General features: G+C 45.9%; 1 protein-coding gene and 1 long non-coding RNA gene across 2 annotated transcripts; both read left to right on the top strand.

Moving 5' to 3' along the window:
• The first annotated feature begins 684 nt into the window (after positions 1–684).
• Positions 685–3,312, top strand: LOC141410228 (uncharacterized). Its single transcript, XR_012434482.1, has 2 exons — positions 685–1,068; positions 1,413–3,312. It is a non-coding gene; the product is annotated as an uncharacterized lncRNA (long non-coding RNA).
• A 7,823-nt stretch (positions 3,313–11,135) lies between these two features.
• Positions 11,136–13,678, top strand: LOC123572851 (protein PBMUCL2-like). The gene is made up of 2 exons (XM_045390427.2): positions 11,136–11,334; positions 13,371–13,678. The coding sequence occupies exons 1-2, from the start codon at positions 11,136–11,138 to the stop codon at positions 13,640–13,642; spliced, it is 471 nt and encodes a 156-aa protein (XP_045246362.2). The 3' UTR covers positions 13,643–13,678.
• The last annotated feature ends 11,373 nt before the right edge of the window (positions 13,679–25,051 follow it).

Below are 25,051 nucleotides of genomic sequence, written 5' to 3'. Positions count from 1 at the left end.
TCGAACTCCTGGCCTCAAGTGATCCTCCTGCCTTGACCTCCCAAAATGCTAGGATTACAGGTGTGAGCCATTGCACCCGGCCCCAAGCTTTTGTGTTCAGAAGAATTACCCGATGTAGTAAAAATGCACATCATGGTCCCCTCCCAAACCGATTCCCCTTGATTATCTGCCCCCTAGAGGAAGGGCACAATACTGTTGGGAGAGGAGGATGATGGGCCTTCAACTTTTCTCTTACATTCTTTAGTCAGAGAGTATCACGAATAGTTGAAGGAATAACAGCATCCCTTGTAAACCTTGGTCTTGTAACTCCCCCATACCTGGGATGTGGAATAGTGCATGGATTAAGGGCTTTAGGGGCTGGCTCTGGGGTCAGACTGCCTTGATTTAAATCCTTGTTCCACTACCTACTAACTGTCTGACCTGGAACTAGCTGCTTAACTTCTCTAAACCTCAGTTTACCTATCTATAAAATGGGGGTAATATTAGTTTCTATCTGAAGGATGTATTGTAAGGATTTGAGCACTAATTTATATGTGGCACTTAGCACAGTGCCTGGAATATAGTGAGCATTCTTAAATGACAGCCATTATTATTAGCATCAGTATTACTCATAGTAGCCGCAGCGGCGAACAAAACCAAATTTCCGATGGAGCCAACCAGCCACCCTTTCTTAACCAGCTGTAACTTCCAGTGAAATCACCACGGCCATCCCCGCTAGATCAACCCCACCTTCCAGTGGAATCACCGTGACCACCCCTCCAGGATCAACCACATTATCCAGCAGAATCACCATGACCATGCCCCCGGACCAACCACACCTGCCAGTGGAATTACTGTGACTACCCCTCCTGGACCAACCACACCTCCCAGTGAAATCACTACAACCCCCCTGCCTTGGGTCCACTATACCTTTCAGTGGAACTAACACAACAACCGCAACCTCCAGTGTCACCAGCACAAGTGCAGCCCCTCCAGGGAATGAGGGAAGGTCTAATGGACAGCTGAGGCTGTGGGAAGTCGTCCTAGTCACTCTGGCCTTGGTTGCAATGGCTGTGATTCTCTTCACAGGTCTGTTTTATTTCGTGAGTGCCTGATGTGTAGGAAATCCTTTTTCTGAGGGAGGGAGTGCAGGGAACTGAGGAGGGAAGCAGGGTAGAGAGAGTAGGGTCATTGTGTGGCTAATAGGGAATGAGAAATCAGGAGAGGCACAAAGCAAGACAGACACCAGGTGAGAACCAGCAAGAGAGAGGGCTAGAAAAGCTGGTACACGTTCATAGGAAACTGATGAGGAGAGAAGGGGCCAAAGGAAGTACAGAGGCCGGGGAGGCCGGGTGGGGAGTGGGGAATACATGGGATGGGAGAGCACTGGACAAGGGGCGTAACTCTGAACGATCCATCCTTTTGTTTTCTAGAGAAACTCTCTGTGCCTAAGAAACCTCTTCACCGAAGATCTTCACATCCCAAACCTTGGTCCATGCCCTCAAGGATACCATGGAGTCCAAGATGGGTCAAGTGAGACTGAAATGGATTTTAGAGACCAGTGTTCTCCCTCAGGCATGGAGCTGATGAGGAGACACAGTGTCCCTAAAGGCAGGCACTTCACCATCCTCAGGGTGGGGGGGACCAGGGTTCTCCGTTTTCCTCGCTTGCCCCCAGGGCTGCTCCTCCCAGCTCTGCTCCAGCCCCTGACACTCCTCCCTTCTGCTAAGTTCTCCCAGACCTGAAACAGGAGGCTATCGCTGGGGCTGAATGTTTAAATGAGTGCACCTGCTCTATGTGACAGCCAGACTGTGGGTGTGTGCTTGTATATTGCTGTGACGACAGGTTTCCTTTTTCATGAAGACACTCTTTCATTTATACTCCCAGTTGTCAAATCCCTAGCATGAAATCCAGAGACCTCACATCTGTCCCATTTTCTTCCCCACTCCTTCCCTACTCCCTGAGGCCTCTGGGCTGATGGAAGAATGGAGTCAGGAGACATGGGGGAAGGCAGGTGCTGGTCTTTACAGATGCGTGTTGCATGGCGGGAAAACAGCCTGTGTGTGAGCCTAGAACATGAACTGGAGGAAAGTGATCCTGTTTTCATGTTGTGAGGTAGGAAAGAGCTTGCTTTTGGGGCCACCCTAGACATGACCACTTTTCCTGGCCACTCATGTCTGCTCTGGGCTTTAGGTGTGAGTTGCCACCTTTCTTGTGGGGAAAAGAAGAAAGATCAGCCTGTTACTGTGTCTATATAGAAAGAAGTAGACATAAGAGACTCCATTTTGTTCTGTGTTTGAGATGCTGTTAATCTGTGACCCTACCCCCAACCTTGTCCTTGCAAGAGGACTTGTGCTGTGGTGACTCAAGGTTTAAAGGATTTTGGGCTGTGCAGGGTGTGCTTTGTTAAACAAGTGCCTGAAGGCAGCTTGCTGGTTAAAAGTCATCACCATTCCCTTAATCTCAAGTACCCAGGGACAAGTACACTGCCAAAGGTCACAGGGACCTCTGCCTAGGAAAGCTAGGTGTTGTCCAAGGTTTCTCCCCATGTGATGGTCTGAAATATGGCCTCGTGGGAAGGGAAAGACCTGATCGTCCCCCAGCCTGACACCCGTGAAGGGTCTGTGCTGAGGAGGACCAGTACAAGAGGAAAGAAGGCCTCTTGTCAGTTGAGATAGAGAAAAGCATCTGTCTCCTGCCCGTCCCTGGGCAATGGAACATCTCGGTGTAAAACCCAATTGTATGTTCTGTTTACTGAGAAAGGAGAAAACCGCCTTAGGGCGAAAGGCGGGACTTGCTAGCGCAATGCTGCTCTTTATGCACTAAAAATGTTTATGGAGATGTTTGCATATGCATATCAAGGCACAGCACTTTTCCTTAAACTTATGCCACAGAGATCTTTATTCATATGTCTTACTGCTGACCTTCTCCCTACCATGATCCTATTATCCTGCCACTTCCCTTTTTCTAAGATGGTAAAGATAATGATCAATAAATCCTGAGGGGCCGGGCGCAGTGGCTCAAGCCTGTAATCCCAGCACTTTGGGAGGCCCAGACGGGTGGATCACGAGGTCAGGAGATCGAGACCATCCTGGCTAACACGGTGAAACCCCGTCTCTACTAAGAAATACAAAAAACTAGCCGGGCGAGGTGGCGGGCACCTGTAGTCCCAGCTACTCGGGAGGCTGAGGCCGGAGAATGGCGTGAACCCGGGAGGCGGAGCTTGCAGTGAGCTGAGGTCCGGCCACTGCACTCCAGCCTGGGCTACAGAGTGAGACTCCGTCTCAAAAAAAAAAAAATAAAATAAAAAAATAAATCCTGAGGGAACTCAGAGACCGGTGTGGCGTGGGTCCTCTGTATGCCGAGCGCCGGTCCCCAGGCCCACTTTTTCTTTCTCTATACTTTGTCTCTGTGTCTCATTTCTTTTCTCAAGTCTCTCGTTCCACCTAACGAGAAATGCCCACAGGTGTGGAGGGGCAGGCCACCCCTTCATTTCTCTCCTGTGGGCTCCCAGCCCAGCAGCTGTCCTGGGCAGGGAGAATGTACTCCCAGTTTCTGCAAGGGCAGGACTGGCTTGCCCTGCTACAGTCTAGATCCTCAGCAGCCCCCACAAAACCAGGCCTCAGATGGCACACATGCGAGTGTCAGCACCATGCTTAGGCCTGGTCCCGCCCAGGCTTCTGGTGCAACTTGCTCACACACACACCCCACTGATTCTTCCTCCTTGTGAATCACTCGCCTCTGCTTTATCAGCTTCACCCTGTGCTAAGTCTCTTCAGCTTCTGGGATTCTCCTGGGTCTTTGGGAGAGCCTTAACAGGACCAAACTGTTTCTCTAAGAACATTTTACAATATGATGAACAAAACTGTTTTTGGGCTGGGTGCGGTGGCTCATGATGCCTGTAATCTTAGCATTTTGGGAGGCTGAGGTGGGTGGATCACCTGAGGTCAGGAGTTCAAGATAAGCCCTGCCAACATGGCAAAACCCCATCTCTATTAAAAATACAAAAATTAGCCAGGTGTGGTGGCACATGCCTGTAGTTTCAGCTACTCGGGAGGCTGAGGTGGGATAATTGCTTGAACCTGGGAAGCGGAGATTGCAGTGAGCAGAGACTGCGCTACTGCACTCCAGCCTGGGCGACAGAGAAAGACTCCGTCTCCAAAACAAAACAAACAAAAAACACAACAACAACAACAAAATCTGTTTTTAACAGATGCAAGAGAGTATTTTCTGTACAATTTATTTGCATGAAATTCAAGAATAGGCAAAACTAATCTGTGGTGGCGGAGATCAAATCTCCTATGAGGGTGAGGACTTTTAAGAAGGGGCACTTTCTGGGTGATAGGAATGTTTTCTGTAACAACTGGTCTCTTGGTTACACAGGTAAATACATTTGTCAAAACTCAGCTAACAGCTGGGTGTGGTGGCTGACGCTTGTAATTCCAGCACTTTGGGAGGCTGAGGTGAAAGGATTGCTTCAGCCCAAGAGTTTGAGGCCAGCCTGGTCAAATTGGCAAGACCTCATCTCTACAAAAAATACACATATTAGTGGGGTGTAGTAGTGTGCACCTGTAGTTCTAGCTACTTGGGAGGCTGAGGCGGGAGGATAGTTTGAGCCCAGGAGGTTGAGGCTGTAGTGAGCCGTGATGGTGCCACCGCACTCCAACCTGGGCAACAGAGTGAGACCCTGTCTCAAAAAAACAAAACAAAACGAGGAAACTCCACTAACTGAATTCTTAAGATCTGTGCATTTCACTTTTTGTAAATTTTACCTCAATGGGAATAAAAAATATACATTAGGGTTTTTTAATTTTTATTTTTACATTAGGGTTTTAAAATAATATCTTGAAGGTTTTTATCGTGTATCCATTGTCTCCTCTTCAGCTTTAAGAGCCCCCAGACCTTTTTCGTAAAATAATTACCATTTTTGCACTCATTTTTTCATTCATTTATTCACCATATTTACTGGACACCTGCTTGGCATGAGGTCTCAAGGAGCTGGGGCAACAAGGATGACCCTGTAGGTCACAGTCGGGTGAGGGAGACACATAAATTACAGGCCAACGCGTCAAGTAGTACAAATGGAAGCACCACAGGAGGAAACACCTAACTTGATGAGGGGAGGAGAGGCTGACTCACATAGAAGGTGACATTTGGATTTTGAGGAGTTAGCAGGCATTTACGAGGAGCAGAAGAGGAAACGCCAGGCAAACGAACAGCTTGTACAAGACCAGGCGTGGCACGGCCAGCGAAGGTCAGAAGACCCATGGGGCTGGAGAGCACAGCAGAGGGAGCTGGGGCTGAGGGCTAATGCGTGCCTTTGAACGCCGCCCCAAGGAGGCCAGATTTCATCCTTTAACAGCACAAAGCCAACAGATCACTTTAAGGTGTAGTGGGACACAATTTTTTCCCAAATAAGAACACTTCAATCAGCTGAGTGAGTAGAAAATAGAGGCTGGAAACCAACAAGGGTGTTGTAATGTCCCAGCAAAGAAAGAAGCAAATAGACAAATCTAAGACCACAAAACATGGAAATGGAAATGAAGAAAAGAAGTGGAGGCTGGGCACGGTAGCCCATGCCTGTAATCCTAACACTTTGGGAGGCCAAGGTGGGAAAATTGCTGGAGCCCAGGAGTTTGAGACCAGCCTGGGCAACAGAGTGAGGTCCTGTCTCTACAAAAAGTTAAAAAGATTAGCCAGGTGTGGTGGTGCACACCTGTAGTCCCAGCTGAGGTGAGAGGATAACTTGAACCCCTGGGGTCAAGGCTTCAGTGAGTTGTGATTGTGCCACTGCACTCCAGCTTAGGTAACAGAGTGAGACCCTGTTTAAAAAAAAAAAAAAAGGAGAAGAAATATGGATTTCAAGAGATTTCTGCCTAGCACTTTTTTAAAAATCCCCAACTCAGAATTTATGGTGACTTTTGTTAAAAGTCCTGTTTCAGGGAGGTCTTTATCTAACAAGCTCTATCTGGGCAATTTTCTTAAAACTAATTCATCAAATGACTAATTCTTTGAATTTTTAAATTTTCTTTAAATCATATTCAATGTGATTCCCTCCTGCTGCAGGCTGCAGGCTGGGGGACAGAGGGAGACTGGGGAATGTCTTCTTCATTTATAGCATGTTTTCTAGTTAAGAAAATACTCAAGATAAACGTATTTATTTATAATAATTTTCACATGAAAGACTTTATTCAAAAATACGTGCAAGAAAAAAATTTTTCTTGACTCTGATGAATAATTGCAAATAGTATTCTTATGAATAATATATAAATTATATCCAAAACTATAAGGCTACAGACTATATGATTCCCTTCATATGACATTCTGAAAATGACAAAATTATAGGGAAAGAAACAAGATCCATGTTGCCAGGGCTTGGGGGTTGAGAAAAGGGTTGGTTCTAAAGGAACAGCATTGCGGGAGATGGAGGAGGATGAAGGGATTCAGTATGCCGAATATGTGACTCTATCATTTATCAAAATCCATAGAACTGTACACTACAAAAAGTGATTTTTAAGGTATGGAAATTCAGCAAATCAACCAGGATGTGGAGGGAAAGATGGAATGCAGACTCTTACAAATGACTCATTTGTAAACATAGTGAAGGGGATGGAGAAGAAGGAGCTGGCCTAAGTAACTTTGAAAAACTGTGTTTTGAGTCAGGCATGGTGGCTCATGCCTATAATCCTAGCACTTTGGGAGGCCAAGGCAGGAGGCTTGTTTGAATGCAGGAGTTTGAGATCAGCCTGGGCAACACAGCAAGACCCCCGCCTCTACAAAAGATTTAAAAATTAACTGGGCATGATGGTGTGCCTGTAGTCCTAGCTGCTCAGGAGGCTGAGATGGGAGGATAGCTTGAGTCCAGGAGATCAAGGCTGCAGTGCCACTGCACTCAAGACAGGGTAAGAGAGCAAGACCCTGTCTCAAATTTAAAAAAGAAAAACTGTGTTTTGACCATAAAGCTAAAGACAAAAAGAATAATAATAATACAGAAAAACTGTACTGTACTGTAGTTGGTAAATGTGTTTCTGGCAAGGGTATGAATTAGCAGTTCTGAAACCACTGTTTGTTTATTAAGGTTGAAAAAATAAGTAAAAAATATTTTTATAGGTATTCATAGCCATGTCAGAGAAAGGAGTTACAAATAAAGAAAAGGGAAAGACTAGAATGAACCCCACACTGCTGGATTAAAACTGGAGGTGTCAAAATGCACCCACACTTGTGTTTAACACACAGGTTGAGCAACGCTCATCTGAAATCCAAAATGCTTCAAAGTCCAAACCTTTCTGAGCACCAACATGACACCACAAGTCAACATACACGAACTTTGTTTCATGCACAAAATTATTTAAAACATTGCATAAAGCTACCTTCAGGCTACATGTATAAGGTATACATAAAACATAAATAAATTTCATGTTTAGACTTGGGTCTCATCCCCAAGATATCTCATTGTGTATATACAAATATTTTGAAATCCAAGAAATCGAAAATCCAAAACACTTATGGTCTCAAGCATTTCAGATAAGGGATTCAACCTATATACGTAGACAGATAATTACAGAAATAAATATAGACATGTGTTTATGCATGAGTTAGTATACATACATACATTTCCTAGCTCTAACTTCCGTGGGGGCAAGAAGCAGTGACACCCATTATGAATGAGCACACCTAGTACCCAAATCTTGGTTTCTAAATATTATTCTCTAATACAAAGAAGAGCCAGAGCTCTGTGGAGAAATAGTTGATTCCAAGGCCCGGATGGAGGAAATGCAAAATGAGCATGAAGCATCTTGTAATACCAGAACGCAAGAAAGTGTTTTTAAAAGGGATGGAGAGGGCCGGGCGCAGTGGCTCACACCTGTAATCCCAACACTTTGGGAGACTCAGGCAGGGGGATCACCTGAGGTTTGTGAGTTGGAGACCAGCCTGACCGACATGGAGAAACCTATCTCTACTAAAATAATACAAAATTAGTTGGGCATGGTAGCGCGTGCCTGTAATCCCAGCTACTTGGGAGGCTGAGGCTTGCACCCGGGAAGCAGAGGTTGCAGTGAGCTGAGATTGCACCATTGCGCTCCAGCCTAGGCAACAAGAGCGAAACTCCATCTCACACAAACACACACACACACACACACACATGGATGGAAAGGCTGGGCACAGTGGCTTGAGCCTGTAATCCTAGCACTCTGGGAGGCCAAGGCAAGTGGATTGCTTGAGCCCAGAAATTTAAGACCAGCCTGAGCAATATGACAAAACTTTGTCTCTACAAAAAAAAAAAAAAAAAATTAGCTGGGTGTGGTGGCACACACCTGTTGTCCCAGCTACTTGGAAGGCTGTGATGGGAGGATTAGTTGAGTTCAGGATACAGAGATTACAGTGAGCCAATATTGTACCACTGAACTATAGCATGGGCAACAGAATGAGACCCTGTCTCAAAAAACAAAACAAAATAGCAATGGAGATATCAGCTGGGTGGGCTGGTGCACGCCTGTAGTCCTAGCTACTTGTAGGAGGCTGAGGCAGGAGGATCCCTTGAACCCAGGAGTCTCAGGCTGTATGATGGTGCCACCGTAATTCAGCCTAGGAAGCACAGTGAAGTCTTGTCTCAAAAATGAAACAAAACAAAAAGAGGATGGAGGATATTAAAACAGCACTGGAGCCCATCTGAAAGAGCTCCCAGTGGCCAAAGTTTAAGCAACAAAATAAATAGCGATAGTATTGGATCATAACTCACAGAACAAAATAAACATTTATGAATCCATACTGATAAAAACAAATAGTTGAATAAATAAAATGGAGAAAGGGCACAACTTTTTCTTACAGAAGAATTTCAATTAATAAATGTAGAAGGAATCTAATCTATCACCATTAGGATTACACACCTGTAATCCCAGCTACTCAGAAGGCTGAGGTAGTAGAATTACTTAAACCTGGGAGGTGGAGGTTGCTGTGAGCTGAGGTCATGCCATTGCACTCCAGCCTGGGCAGCAGCAGCAACAACAACAACAACAAAGTATTTTACCAACAATAACTTCTTAGCTTCTATAATTGTATATATAATTTCTCAGTTTCTATAAATATAATTGTACTATATGAGATATTGACCTGAGGAAAAGCTAGGGGAAAAATATATGGGAACTCTATAACTACTTCTGTAATTCTCTGTAAGTCTAAAATTATCTCAAAATGAAGTTTTAAAAATTCTAAAACCAAACCAAACCAAAATAATTCTATTGACTTGTACATGAAAAAGGGTGAATTTTATCATATGCAAATTATACCTCTTGACTTAAAAAATCGCATATTTTCCTTACTATACTCTTTTGAAATCTATTCATGAGTTATACTAAATATATACAAATACTTTTGAATGTGTTTAAATATTATGTTTGAAAATGTTGCTGGGCGAAGTGGCTCACACCTGTAATCCCAGCACTTTGGGAGGCTGACGAGGGAGGATCTCTTTAGCTCAGGAGTTTGAGACCAGCCTGGGCAACATAGTGAGACCCTGTCTTTACTAAAAATGAAAAAACAATCAGCTGGGCATGGCGGTGCACACGTATAGTCCCAGCTACTCAGGAGGCTGAGGTGGAAGCATCACTTGAGCCTGGGAGATCAAGGCTGCAGTGACCCATGATAGCACCACTGCACTCCAACATGGGCAATACAGCAAGACTCTGTCAAAAACAAAGAGAGAGAGAGAGAGAGGAAGGAAGGAAGGAAGGAAGGTAGGAAGAGAGGAAGAAAATATTTAATACATTCAAATAATACTAGTAGTTAACATAATCAATTAAATTTGGTAAATTAGCTACTCATTAAATTGATTTTCAGGAAATCAGCGGCCTTGTAAGAGGGGGACAGTTCCTGGCCCACCTGCAATTTCACACTCCTCTTTTAGTTAGAAGGACACTGGGAAAGAGAGAGGCCCCCACAAATGGTGAGAGACACCTCTGAATGAAGATGGGAACCAACAATAATCTTCTAAAGAGTGGGTGGGCGAGGCAGGGATGAGGGTCAGAGAAGAAGGAAAAGATGTGGGTATTCTCATTCAGGCCTGACCTCACCACAAACGGACTAATTTTGTGCAGTGAAATGGCTTGTCTGTGTCCCCATCCAAATCTCAACTTGAATTGTATCTCCCAGAATTCCTCTTGTGTTGTGGGAGGGACCCAGGGGGAGGTAATTGAATCGTGGGGGCCAGTCTTTCCCTTGCTATTTTCATGATAGTGAATAAGTCTCATGAGATCTGATAGGTTTATCAGGGGTTTCCGCTTTTGCTTCTTATTTTCTGTTGCCGCCACCACGTAAGAAGTGCCTTTTGCCTCCCTCCATGATTCTGAGGCCTCCCCAGCCATGTGGAACTGTTAAGTCCAATTAAACCTCTTTTCTTCCGAGTCTTGGGTATGTCTTTATTAGCAGCGTGAAAACAGACTAATACATGCCGTAATTGAGAAAGCTCCCTGGGGTGAGGGCACTCGAATAGGGGGAGCAAGGAGAGAGATCTGTGGGCTGGAGAGAAGCCAAGGAAGAGGATTTGGGTGGATGATTGAGCAAAGAGCGGGGCTTTAAGAGAGAGAGAGATTGGGTGTTTATAGCCCCCTTATGAGTGTTCCTCTCCTTCTGTTGGGGGACCTCCTCTTGGTCCTTACCAAATGTCCTCTACCTTCTGACACCCAGCTCTCCTCTTGCCAAGCATCGTCCCCCAGGCAGGCCTGGCCTATGCCCTCCTTGGTCATCCTGACTTTACTGTGGCCACCTGTGGGAAGGAAGGCCGAGGCCTTCCCTGAGCACTGAAACACCAGGTGGAGGATTGTTTTCAACTAGGCTGACATCAGAAAGCAGCGCACTCACACTGACAGGCTTGATCCCCTGTGACTGCTCGACTTCGGGCTCCGGTCCAAAGCTGAGAGCCCCTGTCCCCCTCGTGACAGCCTCTTCTGCCCGGCCCGACCACTCCTTTGAGTGACAGGGGGTCATCGAGAAGCTGCTCCTCCCTCCAAGAAGTAAGACCTGGAGCCCTGGCTTCCCTCGGCAAAGCACATATAAACCCACAGCCACCGTGGGCGGAAGGAGAAGGGCAGGGTGGAAGAAGGTTGAGAGAGGGAGGGAGGAAAAGTTGTCCTGGCTAGCGCTGTGTGGATTCTCTTGAGATGAGAAGAAAATGCCCGGCTACATCCCTCCTTCTGCTGCTCCAGCTTCTCCTGAGGTGTTCAGAACGGGGTGGGGGAGTTAATTTTGGTGAGAAGGATGCAAAAGTTTCCAGGGCCTGGAGAGATGGAGTCAGGGTTCCTGGAGAAGGAACCTCTTGGGACTCAGACAGGGCCAGTCCTGAGCTAAGGTACGGAATAGGTGAGTGAACGTTGGGAAGCTCTGAACCCTGCTATCTGCCTTCAATCACCTGCCACAGGGAAGCAGGGACCCCAGCGTCTTTCTCAGATCCCCTTTTAAGGAAATGTTCTGCTTTTGATTTTGTGCATTTTATTTCAGTTTCTTTGTTTCAACTTTCCTTGAGAAGATTTGGCACTCCTGTAATGCCAGCACTTAGCACTTTGGGAGGCTGGGAAGGAGTGGGATCCCTTGAGTCCAGGAGTTTGAGACAAGCCTGGGTAACATGGTGAGACACCATCTCTACAAAAACCAAACAAATCAGCCAGGCATGGTAGTCCATGCCTATAGTCTTGTCTACTCGGGAGGCTGAGGTGGGAGGATCACTTGAGGCCAGGAAGTCAAGGCTGCATTGAGCCATGTTTGCGCTACTGAACTCTAGCCTGAACCAGAACAAGACCCTGTATCCAAAAAAAAAAAAAAAAAAAAAAAAAAGGCCAGGCGCGGTTGCTCACGCCTGTGTCCCAGCGCTTTGGAAGGCAGAGGCGGGTGGATCACAAGGTCAGGAGATCAAGACCATCCTGGCTAACACGGTGAAACCCTGTCTCTACTAAAAATACAAAAAATTAGCCGGGTGTGGTTGTGAGCACCTGTAGTCCCAGCTACTCAGGAGACGGAGGCAGGAGAATGGCGTGAACCCAGGAGGCGGAGCTTGCAGCGAGTGAGATCACGCCTCTGCACTCCAGCCTGGGCCACAGAGCAATACTCCGTCTCAAAAAAAAAAAAAAAAAAAAGAGAGAACAAAAAAAAAAGAAAAAAAAAAAGTAACAGGTGCAGTGTCTCATGCCTGTAATCTCAGCACTTTGGGAGGCTGAGGTGGGTGGATCATCTGAGGTCAGGTGTTTGAAGCCATCCTGGCCAGCATGATGAAACCCAGTTTCTACTAAAAATACAAAACGTAGTGGGGTCTGGTGGCGTGCGCCTGTAATCCCAGCTACTTGAGAAACTGAGGCAGGAGAATCACTTGAACCCGGGAGGTGGAGGTTGCAGTGAGTGGAGATCACACTATTGCACTCCAGCCTGGAAGACAGAGGGAGACTCCGTCTCAAGAAAAAAAAAAAAGAGAAAAAAAGAAAGAGAGGGAAAGGAAGGAAGGAACAAAGGAAGGAAGAAAGGAAGGAAGACTTGAACCCTATTAGAAAAATGTGGAGCATCAGCAGTAGGGAGAGATGACTAGATTTGGGCAGAGTCCCAAAATTTCAAAATTTATGCCATGTAGGCTACATGTATTCCTAAGAATAAATACTCCCAAGTTCTGAAGACTGCCTGTGGCAGTGAGGGCTGGAGATGAAGAGGACTCATCTCTTCTTTGTACTTGTACCCGACTCAGTGTTGCCCTCAGTCCAACTAGATCACACCCACACCCCTCATGACTCCTCCCCTAAACCCCCCCCATACCACCTTGAATCTTCCTTGCCTCCAAGCCTACCACGTTAGCCCCAGATCTGACCCAGAAGCTGTCTCATTCTTTTTTTTTTTTTCTTTTTTGAGATGGAGCGCCCGGCCAGCTGTCTCATTTTTAATCATACACCAAGCATGACCGGAGTGTAATCTCTAACATGAATCACAACTTCTGCCTCATTGGTTTGCCAGAACCCCAGGCACAACTGGATGAGAGGAGACACCTATGAACATGGAGCCAGAATACCCCAGTTGCTGAAACACCAACTCAGAGAGGAGTGAGCTCGAGAAAGAGTCAGGTTTAGTGTCCCATGGAAAGAGACCAGACCTGGAAAAGACAGAGTCAAAGCTGGGTGAGCAGGCCTTTGAAGGGCGTGGCTCAGCAAAGATAATCCATATTGTAGTGCAGGAGGATTCTTTGTGGAATATGTTTTACCGGAATTGAACCAAAAATGCCAAATGATCCCTAACTCGAATAAATCTCACCACATTACCTGAGGAGATGTGTCATTTGGATGTGAGGATAGTTATGAAAATACTGAGCAGAGCAGATGAGGATAGGCCATCAACAATTCATATTCAATGGAACTACTTTTTAGTAGGACTAAGTCAAAGCATTTCCACTAAGCACCCAGAGACCAGCCCTAAAGACTCAAGAATAAGAGAAAATGATGTAACTGCAGATGGAAGGACCACTGAGGACCACATCACTGCAGACCCAGGGACCACCGAGGACTCCGTCACTGCAGATCCAGGGACCACCGAGGACTCTGTCACTGCAGACCCAGGGACCACCGAGCACTCCGTCACTGCAGGCTCTTGGACCACAGAAGATGAAATCACTAAACTTGGTGACATTCACCTTCTGTGAACTACTTCAGTCACAGCAGTGAAACCCACCAGGCTCCTGACACCCATAGGAATTATCCTCATATCCCTAACTGCAACCACGGTTACTGTTGCACTCTGTTGGACTGGGCTTCATTGTGGTGAGTATTTGTTCTGGGAATATTCAGGGCATCACAGGAACAAAGCCATTTGAGGATGAGGGGCGGGCATGGAGAGCTGAGGTACAGAGGCCCAAGAAATCGTCAGGTGTGAGGAAGCCAACACAGAGAGAGCTCTGCAAAGGCTCAGAAGTGGAGAGAAAGGAAAAGAGCACCTGGCACAAAAGATGCAGAAAGCACCGGGGACAGAGGAAGCTGTGAGAGACAGGAAGGAGAGAAAGGGAAGAGAGGCTGAGAGTGAGAAACATAAGAACACAAACATGGTAAGACACAGTGAGAGTCAGAGCAAAGCATGAACTGTTAGGTACAGATGGATGTAAAAGAGGAAATTTTCCTAAGAAAACAGGGAACTGGGGACCACAGGAGTGGATGAATTCAAAACCTTCTGGGTGGTCCACTCGTATCGGAAATTACACATTCTTGTGTTAATTACTACCCACTCTGAAGTTCTGCAGATTTTTTTAAAACCAAAATCGAGTGGGTTTTTATGAGCCGCCACTACTCTATACCAAAGAGACAGTTTGTACCAGCTCTCAAAGAGGAGCTCTGGGTATTTTTCTGTCTCAGAGGGTCCCTGTTGTTTCTACGAGAGGAGACAAAAGAATTCCACGCCAGCCCTGCGTGTTTCATCTCACCAAACTCGCAGCTGGAATCATCACAAAAGCAGCAGCAGGGGAATTCCCCCAGGGAGAGGCCCAAACCCTCCAGAGATGGGGCCAATTGGGATTCCAAAGAAAGAAGCTCAGATGTCAGGGTGATCAGTTGAAAGCATCTATTAGGGGAACTTACAGAGGGCTGCAGCAGTCCTCCCTGCCGGCAGGGAGGGAAAAGGGCTGTTCTGCCTCGGCGTGTCTGTAGCAAGGGGGTCAGGGGATGGAGGTTATATGAGGGTTTAGGGAATTTGACTCAGGGCTGGAGCCAGTTTCTTTCAGTGTTTTGGGCAACAACCTAGATACCTTTGTTAGTGCCTGGGAGTGTTCAGGGCCCTGGTTTGAGTTCGAGCCTGCTGGGGAAAACCTGCAGCTGGCTGGGTCACAGAATGGTCAAGGCAATCTGTGATTTTTGGTCAGTCTGATCGGAAAGAAAAGGAGGTCATCTGGGGGGACCCCACATTGTGGCTTCTTCTCGCTGACATTTGATCTAAAACCCAAGCTTTCTGCTTCTGACCTGCTGCTTGAGGGAGCAGGGCTGGTCCTTTTTGGCCATCCTGACCTAAGGATTAAGTGCATATTGAAATTTTAACAAGTGGCGGCTTGCAGGATTAGTCAACTTGGGCAGGTCATTAAAGCCTCGTTAATTCTTGCCGGTCATTGATGCCATTGTGCGCTGACCCCAGTCCAAGATGCAAATCCACAGCTTTGGGTCAGTTTGTAAGTGTGAGTAAAGCCGAAAGTAACGCGTGATACAGTTGAGGTGTTCACATTTAATTCTGCTAAAATGACACCATGAAACTAGAGCATTCTGAAGGATGCTGACAAGAGGAAAATGGAATGAAAGCGTCCACATGTACCTGACTCAGGCATGAGTCATGTTCATATTCACCAGTAGAGGGAGGACTTTCTGGACTTCGCTGTTGTCATAAAAAATTGGATTTCTGATCATGTGGATCACCATGAAAAGTCGGTCACTCTTGCTCTAGAACGAAAGATGCTTTCCTTCCTCCAAACCAGGCATTGGCCCAGAGAGGTCACTAGCGTTAGCACCTTCTTAATTTCGTGTAGAGACTGAAAACAAGAGATGGCTCAAAAGGCTGAGGGTGTCGGAAGTAAGAGGAAAGTCTGTGCTCCCAAACATGCTAAATTTTTGACTTTTAAACCTTTAACTCAAAAAGTTTTAAAAATAAGAACTATAGGCCGGGCGCGGTGGCTCAAGCCTGTAATCCCAGCACTTTGGGAGGCCGAAAGGGGCGGATCACGAGGTCAGGAGATCGAGACCATCCTGGCTAACCCGGTGAAACTCCGTCTCTACTAAAAAATACAAAAAACTAGCTGGGCGAGGCGGCGGGCGCCTGTAGTCCCAGCTACTCGGGAGGCTGAGGCAGGAGAATGGCGTTAACCCGGGAGGCGGAGCTTGCAGTGAGCTGAGATCTGGCCACTGCACTCCCGCCTGGGCGACAGAGTGAGACTCCGTCTCAAAAAAAAAAAAAAAAAAAAAGAACTATATTACTATTCCTCCCAAGTTCCATTTATCAAAATGCGTTTTTGTTTAAACTTCAATGGTTTAAGTTTTTTTTTTTTTTTTTTTTTTTTTTAAGGCTGTTTTTGGCAGGGTGCGATGGCTCACGCCTGTAATCCCAGCACTTTGGGAGGCCGAGGTGGGTGCATCACGGGGTTGGGACTTCAAGACCAGCCTGGCCAAGATGGTGAAACTCCATCTCTACTAAAACTGCAAAAAAATTAGCCAGCCATGGTGGTAGGTGCCTGTAATCCCAGCTACTCAGGAGGCTGAGGCAGAGAATTGCTTGAACCCAGGAGGCAGAGGTTGCAGTGAGCTGAGATGGTGCCATTGCACTCCAGCCTGGGCAACAGAGCGAGACTCCATCTAAAAAACAAACAAAAAAAGGCTTTTCTTCCCCTCTAAATGATGTCCACATTTTTGGAAAGTATTAATCTCTAGTCATCAGTGCCAGAATCTGAAGAAAACAGTGATATCTAGCAGACTCCCAGAGCCGGGGAAACAGGCTGGGCAGCAGTGATAAATTACAAACCACCAGGGTTCAGAGAAGAACAGAGTCTTAAAAACAAACCATTTTCTTCCTCCCTAGAAAGAGTGTTTCCTGCCTCCATTAAATCCATCCACTAGGGTTATTTATCATCCCCAGGTCATGGACTAGAGTACACCATAAAGAGGACCCCAGCAGTGACTACAGTTGGTTCTAGAAAAAGCAGACCCTTTGTCCGCCTCTGCAAGACCATGCAGTGCGATGTGTCCTCAGGCCTCCCCTTCTCCGCCCCAGTCTGGAGCCCTGGGACCACCACATGAGGAAGGCAGCTGGCCCCTGGAATAGCATGTGGAGGACACCCAGAAGGATGCCCATCTGCTCTGAGTGTCTCCTAATTCTGCCTGGCATTGTTTACTTCCTCCGGACAATCGGCTTTACCTATCTGCCAGGTTTCGAGGAATTACACACAGCTCAGATATAAGAGATATTCATTAAGTCTGATCAAATCAATAAAGCAAATTTTATCTGTTTTTGTCTGGGTCATATCTCTACATTCATTCATTTAACAACAACAAAAAAAACCTCGGGAGTAGCTGGGATTACAGGCACATGCCACCACGCCTGGCTAATTTTTGTATTTATAGTAGAGACAGGGGTTTCACCGTGTTGGCCAGGCTGGTCTCGAACTCTTGACCTCAGGTGATCCACCCGCCTTGACCTCCCAAAGTGCTAGGATTACAAGCGTGAGCCACCGCGCTAGGCCTTAACAAAATATTTATTAAGTGCCTAGCATGAACTCAACACTCTGTGTCTCCCAGTCTGTCTATTTCAGTCTACCTGTAAGCTGAAGGATACGACTTATCTCTTAAGAGGACTATAGCTGCATTCTCCTACCGCGCAGGCCAAAGGGTCACATTTACAGGTTGTAGTCAACTGGTCATTCAGAAAATATCTATGAGCACCTCTCTGGGACTGGCCACCGTAGCAAATAAACGAGTGTCTTCTTAATCAATTGCGGTGTGAAATGAGGACACAAAGTCCAGACCTAACCTCTGACTAAGGGAAAAGTCCTGCCTGAAAGAAGAGATTTGTCCTTACTTAATGCAAATGCACCATATTCACGCACCTATGAATGATGGCTAAGAGCACAGACAAGGCCGGGGCATTGGATACAACAGCTCTGTGAGGAGTTCAGCACAAAAACCAAAGAATCAAAGATATTTGAAGACAGTTGATTATTGTTTGCTCACTACTGATAACTATGAGCAGTATCACCGCCAGTGTTAAATAATGGAATTGTACTATTATGATACAGAGTCAGAAACACAGAACAATAAATTAAAATATTAAAGTGAAAAAATTGGATTGATTAAATATTAAACTGATGTTTCTCAGAATTATGTGATAAACCCCTTTAAAGGAAAAGACATATATATATTTTCGAGACAGATTCTCACTCTGTCGCCCAGGCTGGAGTCCGGTGGTGCAATCTCGGCTCACTGCAACCTCCACCTCCTGGGTTCAAGTGATTCTGCTTCCTCAGCCTCTGAGTAGCTGGGATTACAGGCATGCACCACCGCGCCCGGCTAATTTTTGTATTTTTAGTAGAGACGGAGTTTCACCATGTTGCCCAGGCTGATCTTGAACTCCTGACCTCAGATGATCCACCCGCCTTGGCCTCCCGAAGAGCTGGGATTATAGGTGTGGGCCACCATGCCCAGCTGGAAAAGAGATTTCTTGAGAACTTGCCATGTTGGCTTAAAAGTAAATATATATGAAACAGAAAATGAAGTATAAACTCTTGTAGAGCTTATAGCTCTACTGTTCCAATAACGTTAGAAATAACAGCAGTAGTTTAAAGTAATGCACGATATTTCTTTACTGAAGAATTCTTCTCTTCAACATTAATATGGTACCGATTGCTACAGCCTAGTTTCTCAAATCTCATTTGCCACGTGATGTTTTCTTTCTTTCATGGATCTTCTCTGTACAAGCTCTCTCAAGACCTTCAGTCTCTCATTTAGCTGTGGGATTATTGGGCCCTTACTTAATGCAAATGCACCATTTGCATTTTAAGACAGTTCTCATTCTACTCTTGTTAGGCTGTGACAATTGTAAAGACTAATCATTTCTATTAGCTTTATGTTGGTTTTATATTGGTCATCAATAGAGTCCAGGAAATGCTTATATGATGGGGATTTTCAAGATTATCACCTGAAGGCAAACGCGACAGAAACAGCTCCAGTCTCCCCTTCCCTCATACTTGGAGAACCTGAGTTTTGGGGGTGATGGTAATATGCTTAGCTGAAAAAAACCAATTTCCCAAATACCCAGTTTCTTGGTCCCCCTTGCAGCCGGTGCGCTGAGGACATACAGCTCTGGCCAATGGGATATAGGCATAAGCTCCTGGGGATGGTGTCCCTTCCAGATGAAAAGGCAGAAGCTCACAAGGAGAAATCCCTTTGCCCCTTCCCCCTTCATTCCTCTTTCTGCCTGGAATGCAGATATGAGACCTGGGGCGCAGCAAGCCATGCTGAGGCCAGGGGGAGACCCACAGCAGGGTGAAGGCTTCAAGCTGAGAGTGGAGCAGAGAGAAGAAATCACTTGGGTGCCCGATGGCAATACTGAGCCCCGGGCTGCTTCTCCCGGACATTTCGGGTATGAGCTGAGCAGTGTGCTGGAGCTCAGTGAGGTGAGCTGCTTGTGATTCCAGCTGAATGGGATCCTAACTGATATGACACATAAACATTGTCTGGAACATGTAGACTTCTGAGAATACCTGCATAGACACATCTGGGAAGACACAGTGCTCAGGGTTTTAAGGATGTGGGAGCTACACATAGTGGTGAGTGGAAGAATAATAAAATGATCTCCCATTTCCGCCCCCATGGAGGCAGCAAGTGGCCAAGGGAGAATTTTGTGATTAGAGATACCGGCATGAGTATTAGTTTATTGCAGGAAAAAAAGAGTGACACAAGAGTCTCTTAGTTAATATACAGGCAGGAAAAGTCCAATGTGTCTCCATAAAATCCTCCTCCTGCAGTTCAGGCTGGGGTTTGGGGCTGGGCATCCATCAAAGGGCATTGGCAAGCACAAGGAATTCCAGAGTCTGCCTTGGTCTTCAAGGGGGCAGAATTTTTGGTCTCGGTACATGCTAGGTTTGTGCAATAAACAAAGGAATTGCTAGAGCCACAAATTCTAGCTGAGAAGTCTGTATACTTGAGTTTCTGAACCTCAGAGACAACTTAGAGCAACTGAAGAGACCATGAAATCTCTGTAAATGGCACAGAAACTTTAGCATGCAAAAGCATGCATGCAAAAATGCTAGTATACCAAAAGCTTTTCTTTTCTTTGAATCAAGTTAATTTCTGGCCAGGCAGGATGACACACCTGTAATCCCAGCACTTTGGCAGACCGAGATGGGAAGATCACTTGAGCTCAGAAGATCTATACCAGCCTGGGCAACATGGTGAGACCTCGTCTCTATTAAAAATCAAAAAAATTAGCCGAGTGTGGCAGTGCATGCCTATAGGCTCAGATACTTGGGAGGCTAAGGCAAGAGGCTCGCCTGAGCCCAGGAGGTAGAGGCTGCAGTGAGCCATGACTGTGCCACTGTACTCCAGTCTGGGTGGCAGAGCAAGGTCCTGTCTCAAAAAAAAAAGAAAGAAAAGAAAAACAAAAGAAAAGGAAAAAAAAAAAAAAGAATAAAAGGCTGGGCACAGTGGCTCATGCCTGTAATCCCAACACTTTGGGAGGCTGAGGCAGGATGATTGTGTGAGGCCTGGAGTTCAAGACCAGCCTGGGCAACATAGTGAGACCTCATCTCTACAAAAAAATAAAAAATTAGCCAGGCATGGTAGTGTATGTCTGTAGTCCCAGCTACTTGGGAGGCTGAGGTGAGAGGATTGCTGGAGCCCAGGAGGTCGAGGCAGCAGTGAGCTGTGATCGTGTCACTGCCCTCCAGCTTGGGCAACAGAGAGAGACCCTGCCTCGAAAAGAAAAATAAAAGAAAGAAAACGTTAATTTCTGCTCCTGTCAGATTAGAGGGAAATTCAATCTCAGTCTTTTTTGCTGCTCTCCAAAGATTCCAGAGTTGTACATAGGATCAAGGCATAAGGAACATCCTTAAAGTCAGTAGCAACTGGCCTCTACTAGTTATTCCCAAGACACGCATGTCCCTTTGTGGCAGCAGTTGTGCCAGCGGCACGGGGGCTTTACCCAGTCAGTCTCCTTCAACTTGCCGTGTAGCTTTCTCCAGAACGAGGCCACCCCCTCGGGGTGCTACCGGGAAGGAGAGTATGGTTTTGGCATTTGAGGGCCAAGAGAGATATACATGAGGATCTGGTCTCTGGAGAGTATTGAAGATAGAAAAGACAAGGAGAAGATGCTGCAGAAACACCCAGAAGAAAAAAAAAAAAAAAAAGAAGCCTCAACGAATAAGGGAAATACCTTTCTAACCATTCCTGGGACCCTGAACTACAAGATTTGGTAGTTGACTCCCAAACCATAATACGCTCATACTCAGACGACACTTGTACGTTGTCATACGTGTCTGTGTCTGTGCATTCCGTGCCTCTGGTAAATGCATACAGTTCATCAGCCCCACTCAGCTAATCCTCCTTTTCTCTTTCTGAAGTCTGGTGTTCAAAGGACCTCTTCAGTGTCATCAAGGAGTCATACCAGGTCCAGCTGAACCCAACTTGCATATGTTCTGATTGAGGACACCAGGCAAGCAAGCACACCCCTCTAGAGTGTGCCTGAACAGGATTTATGCCTTTTGGGGTGTGTCACCTCTCATTGAAAATGTCTGTGAATGCACATTCTGGTCCAGTCCCCTGTCTTTCTAAACAAGAATGTTTGGTGAAGCAACAGTGATTCAGCACTCTCCCTTAGCGAGGTATTGTTTGATACCTTAGAAAACACGTAGCCATTTTTCAGGTCTATTCAGGACCTTTCTTGTGATTTATCTAAAACAAACTCCTCTCTTCGGTCTCTACAGATTACCATATTTATTTTCTTTATGGAGCTGATGACAAGCTGAACTTATGCTTATTTACATGTTAACTTATTTGTTTTATGTCTGTCTCCTTCCACTATAATGTCAGTTCCTTGACAATAGGGGTTTTGAGGACAATATATGAGATAGAGTAGGTATTTAATAATGATGTGCTCATTGAGTCTACGATGCGCATCTCCCCCATTGGATCATAATCTAAAATGGAGATGTCAGCCAGGCACGGTGGCTCACGCCTGTAATCCCAGCACTTTGGGAGGCTGAGGCGGGTGGATCACTTGAGGTCAGGAGTTTGAGACCAGTCTGGCCAACACAGTGAAACCCCATCTTTACTAAAAATTAGCCAGGTGTGTTGGTGCACACCTGTAATCCCAGCTACTTGGGAGGCTGAGGCAAGAGAATCACTTGAACCTGGGAGGCAGCGGTTGCAGTGAGCCAAGATCACGCCACTGCACCCCAGCCTAGGTGACAGAGTGAGATGCTGTCTCAAAAAAATAAAAATAAAATGGAGATGTCCACTGGATGCAGTGGTTCAGGCCTGTAATCCCAGCACTTTCGGAGGACAAGGTAGGAGGATTGCCCAGAGCTAGGAGTTAGAGACCTGCCTGGGCAACATCATGAGACACTGTCTGAAAAAAAAAAAAAAAAAAAGGCCGGGCGCGGTGGCTCAAGCCTGTAATCCCAGCACTTTGGGAGGCCGAGGCGGGTGGATCACGAGGTCAGGAGATCGAGACTATCCTGGCTAACATGGTGAAACCCCGTCTCTACTAAAAATACAAAAAAAAAACTAGCCGGGCGTGGTGGCGGGCGCCTGTAGTCTCAGCTACTTGGGAGGCTGAGGCGGGAGAATGGCGTGAACCCGGGAGGCGGAGCTTGCAGTGAGCCGAGATCACGCCACTGCACTCCAGCCTGGGAGACACAGCGAGACTCCGTCTCAAAAAAAAAAAAAAAAAAAAAAAAAGAAATGTTTAAAAATGGAAATGTGTCTTACACTTGATAGCACATCATGAACCAGTCGGTAGCACTCTTTCTTCCTTAGTGGGGCATAAGTAATGGTGCATCTTACATTCAATGTCATCTTAGATGGGATGAAATACACATTTTGGAATAAATGAATAAATGTATGCTTTCTTTTGGTGCTATTTATTCTGTTTTGATCTTCTTGGTAAGCACAAAGAAATCAGGATTCTTTTTTTTTTTTTTTTTTTTTTTTTTGAGACAGAGTTTCACTCTGTCACCCAGGCTGGAGTGCAATGGTGTGGTCTCAGCTCACCGCAACCTCCACCTCCCGGGCTCAAGCAATTCTCCTGCCTCAGCCTCCTGAGTAGCTGGGACTACATACGTGTGCCACCACACCTGGCTAATTTTTGTATTTTTAGTAGAGACGGGGTTTCACTATGTTGGCCAGGCTGGTCTCGAACTCCTGACCTTGTGATCCACCCACCTCGGCCTCCCAGAGTGCTGGGATTACAGGTGTGAGCCACCACACCTGGCCTAGGATTCCTTTAGTAACTGTCTAGTATGTGCTGGGAATTCTTTTGGGAACAGAGACAGCAGACTAACAGAAGTGAATGATGTAGTTCTTGCCCTCAAGGACGAGAAAACTAGCAATTACAGTGCAACATGCTAAGTGCTATAATAAAGGAACGCTTTGGGGCAGAGCCCAGAGAAGGGATCTCGTTCAGCCTGTGCAGATCCTGGAAGAGCTTCCCAAGGGATGGGGGACCCGACCTGAGACTTATGAGGTATTTGTGGGGCACTTTGCGCTGCTGTCATGGTTTGTTTTGATCTTCACATCACGTCTGTGAGGTGGGAAAACCGTCCTGTCTTAGAAATGCAAAGACTGAAGTTCAGAGAAGATAAATAAATTGTCCCCAAACCTCCTTAATGGTAAGTGGCAGGGAGGGGTGGGGGCGCTGAGGGTAAACTCAGGTTTCCTGACTCCAGGATCACTCACTTTTTATCTCTTTTGGGCTGAATCTCAAGTGATGAACTGCTCTGCACTGTCTTTATAAAAATCATTCATAGGTGTGAACTTTTATCCTTCAGTCTTCTCTTCTTTAGGCTTGCAATGGCAGGCTCTCGGATCTTTCCTTCAATCTGTATTGGGTTTTGAACCAAGCAAGAAAAACCAGACACGGTCCCTATTCTTGAGGAGCCCCCAGTCTGAAAACAAGTCGCAGATATACAGAAAAAACATTCTTGTGTGTGCGATGGATGGTAGGGAACGTGTCATCAATTTTGACATTTATGGCATTTATTTGCCTTCACTAGTGAGTTCTGCTTTTTAAAATGTTTGCAACTTCTCAGGCCTCACCCTCGAAAGAATTTGAAAATTGAACACAAGCAGAGATGTTTTATTTTTAACCCAGGACCTCACCCAGAGTTTTTCAGGCAGCAGCCCTGAACCAAGCTGGCTTCGAGGTATTCGTGAGTTTCTATACCCAGAAGACTCTTTCAGCTTCTACCTTCTACCCATGAAAGGAGGTGGCATGGACGATCCCTTTGATCATCCATCACATCTTTGCCGAGGACATATAAGCCTATGCATGGCTCTGAGGACACAGTGGTGAGCCATGTAAATAGCTTTTGCCTTCAAAGTGCCTGGCAGAAGCAAATGAATATTGCTGTCATGTACATGCAACCGTCGTGAAACGCTTCAATGTTCCACACCTTCTTTGGAGACCTTTAAGAAATTCATGGAGCTTTCAGCAGTGATATTTACCACCAACAATGTAATCCAATGGGGCAGCAAGCAAAATGAGCTACTATTAATGCACCATGGAGCAGAGGAATTTTCTCTTGCGCTGACACCACAACAGACCCATTCTTTCATTTGGATTAGTATTCACTCCTTGTGCTTAGTTGCTTGCAGTGGATATCCAATTTGTGAAGTGAGCTGAGGTATAATGCAGTATTGTATACTGGAACACAGGGACTGCAAATGTTTTTAAAAAGCAGAAGTCACTAATAAAGTCAAATGCCATGAATGTCACAATTGATGAAAACTGGCCATTAGAAAAATCTAGATATGATAAAATTGTTAAATTGATGAGTATGAAGATTGGATTATATTATATATTCAGCATGCAAAAACAGATAATGAGGGGAAATGCAGTGACAGTCAAAGCAACTATGGAAACAATATCCATGGCAACAAATGGCCTGGTCGGAAGAGAGGCCCCAGGACTGCCTGTGTCTTCCTGATGAAATGTCTGGTAAGCCCCCTAGTGGCAATGACTGGGTAGTGGCCCTCTGCGAGATGGGCGCCTCTCAGGAGATTGAGTGCCACTTCCGAGGGCCTGGAGAAGTTGACTTGTGTTGCATCCCATGGGGTCACCCCCTCCTCCCCTTTCCTTGCACTCACTGGCATGAGACACAACATATATCCACAAACAACTGCCGTTCCTCATTGCATCTAAGGCTCCGTTGCTGGAAAACATACCATTATTTCATGCCTCACTAAGAGAAAAACACAGCGAATTAAACTATGACATGCCATTGATTGTAAGATGCATCCCTATTCGAGAGATGATAAATGTGAAAATAAATATATGTCTTATAATCTATAAAATATAAATGACTTTCTACTGGGTG

The sequence above is a fragment of the Macaca fascicularis genome, chromosome 4, assembly GCF_037993035.2.
Source record: "Macaca fascicularis isolate 582-1 chromosome 4, T2T-MFA8v1.1".
NCBI classification, from domain to species: domain Eukaryota; kingdom Metazoa; phylum Chordata; class Mammalia; order Primates; family Cercopithecidae; genus Macaca; species Macaca fascicularis.
This window is presented reverse-complemented; position numbering and strand designations above follow the sequence as displayed.

Excerpts from the sequence above, each read along its gene's own strand:
- LOC123572851 (XM_045390427.2), top strand. The coding sequence starts at position 11,136 with ATGAGAAGAAAATGCCCGGCTACATCCCTCCTTCTGCTGCTCCAGCTT. Across the intron at positions 11,335-13,370 it reads TGAGCTAAGGTACGGAATAG|TAGGACTAAGTCAAAGCATT; the intron begins GTGAGTGAACGT and ends ACTACTTTTTAG.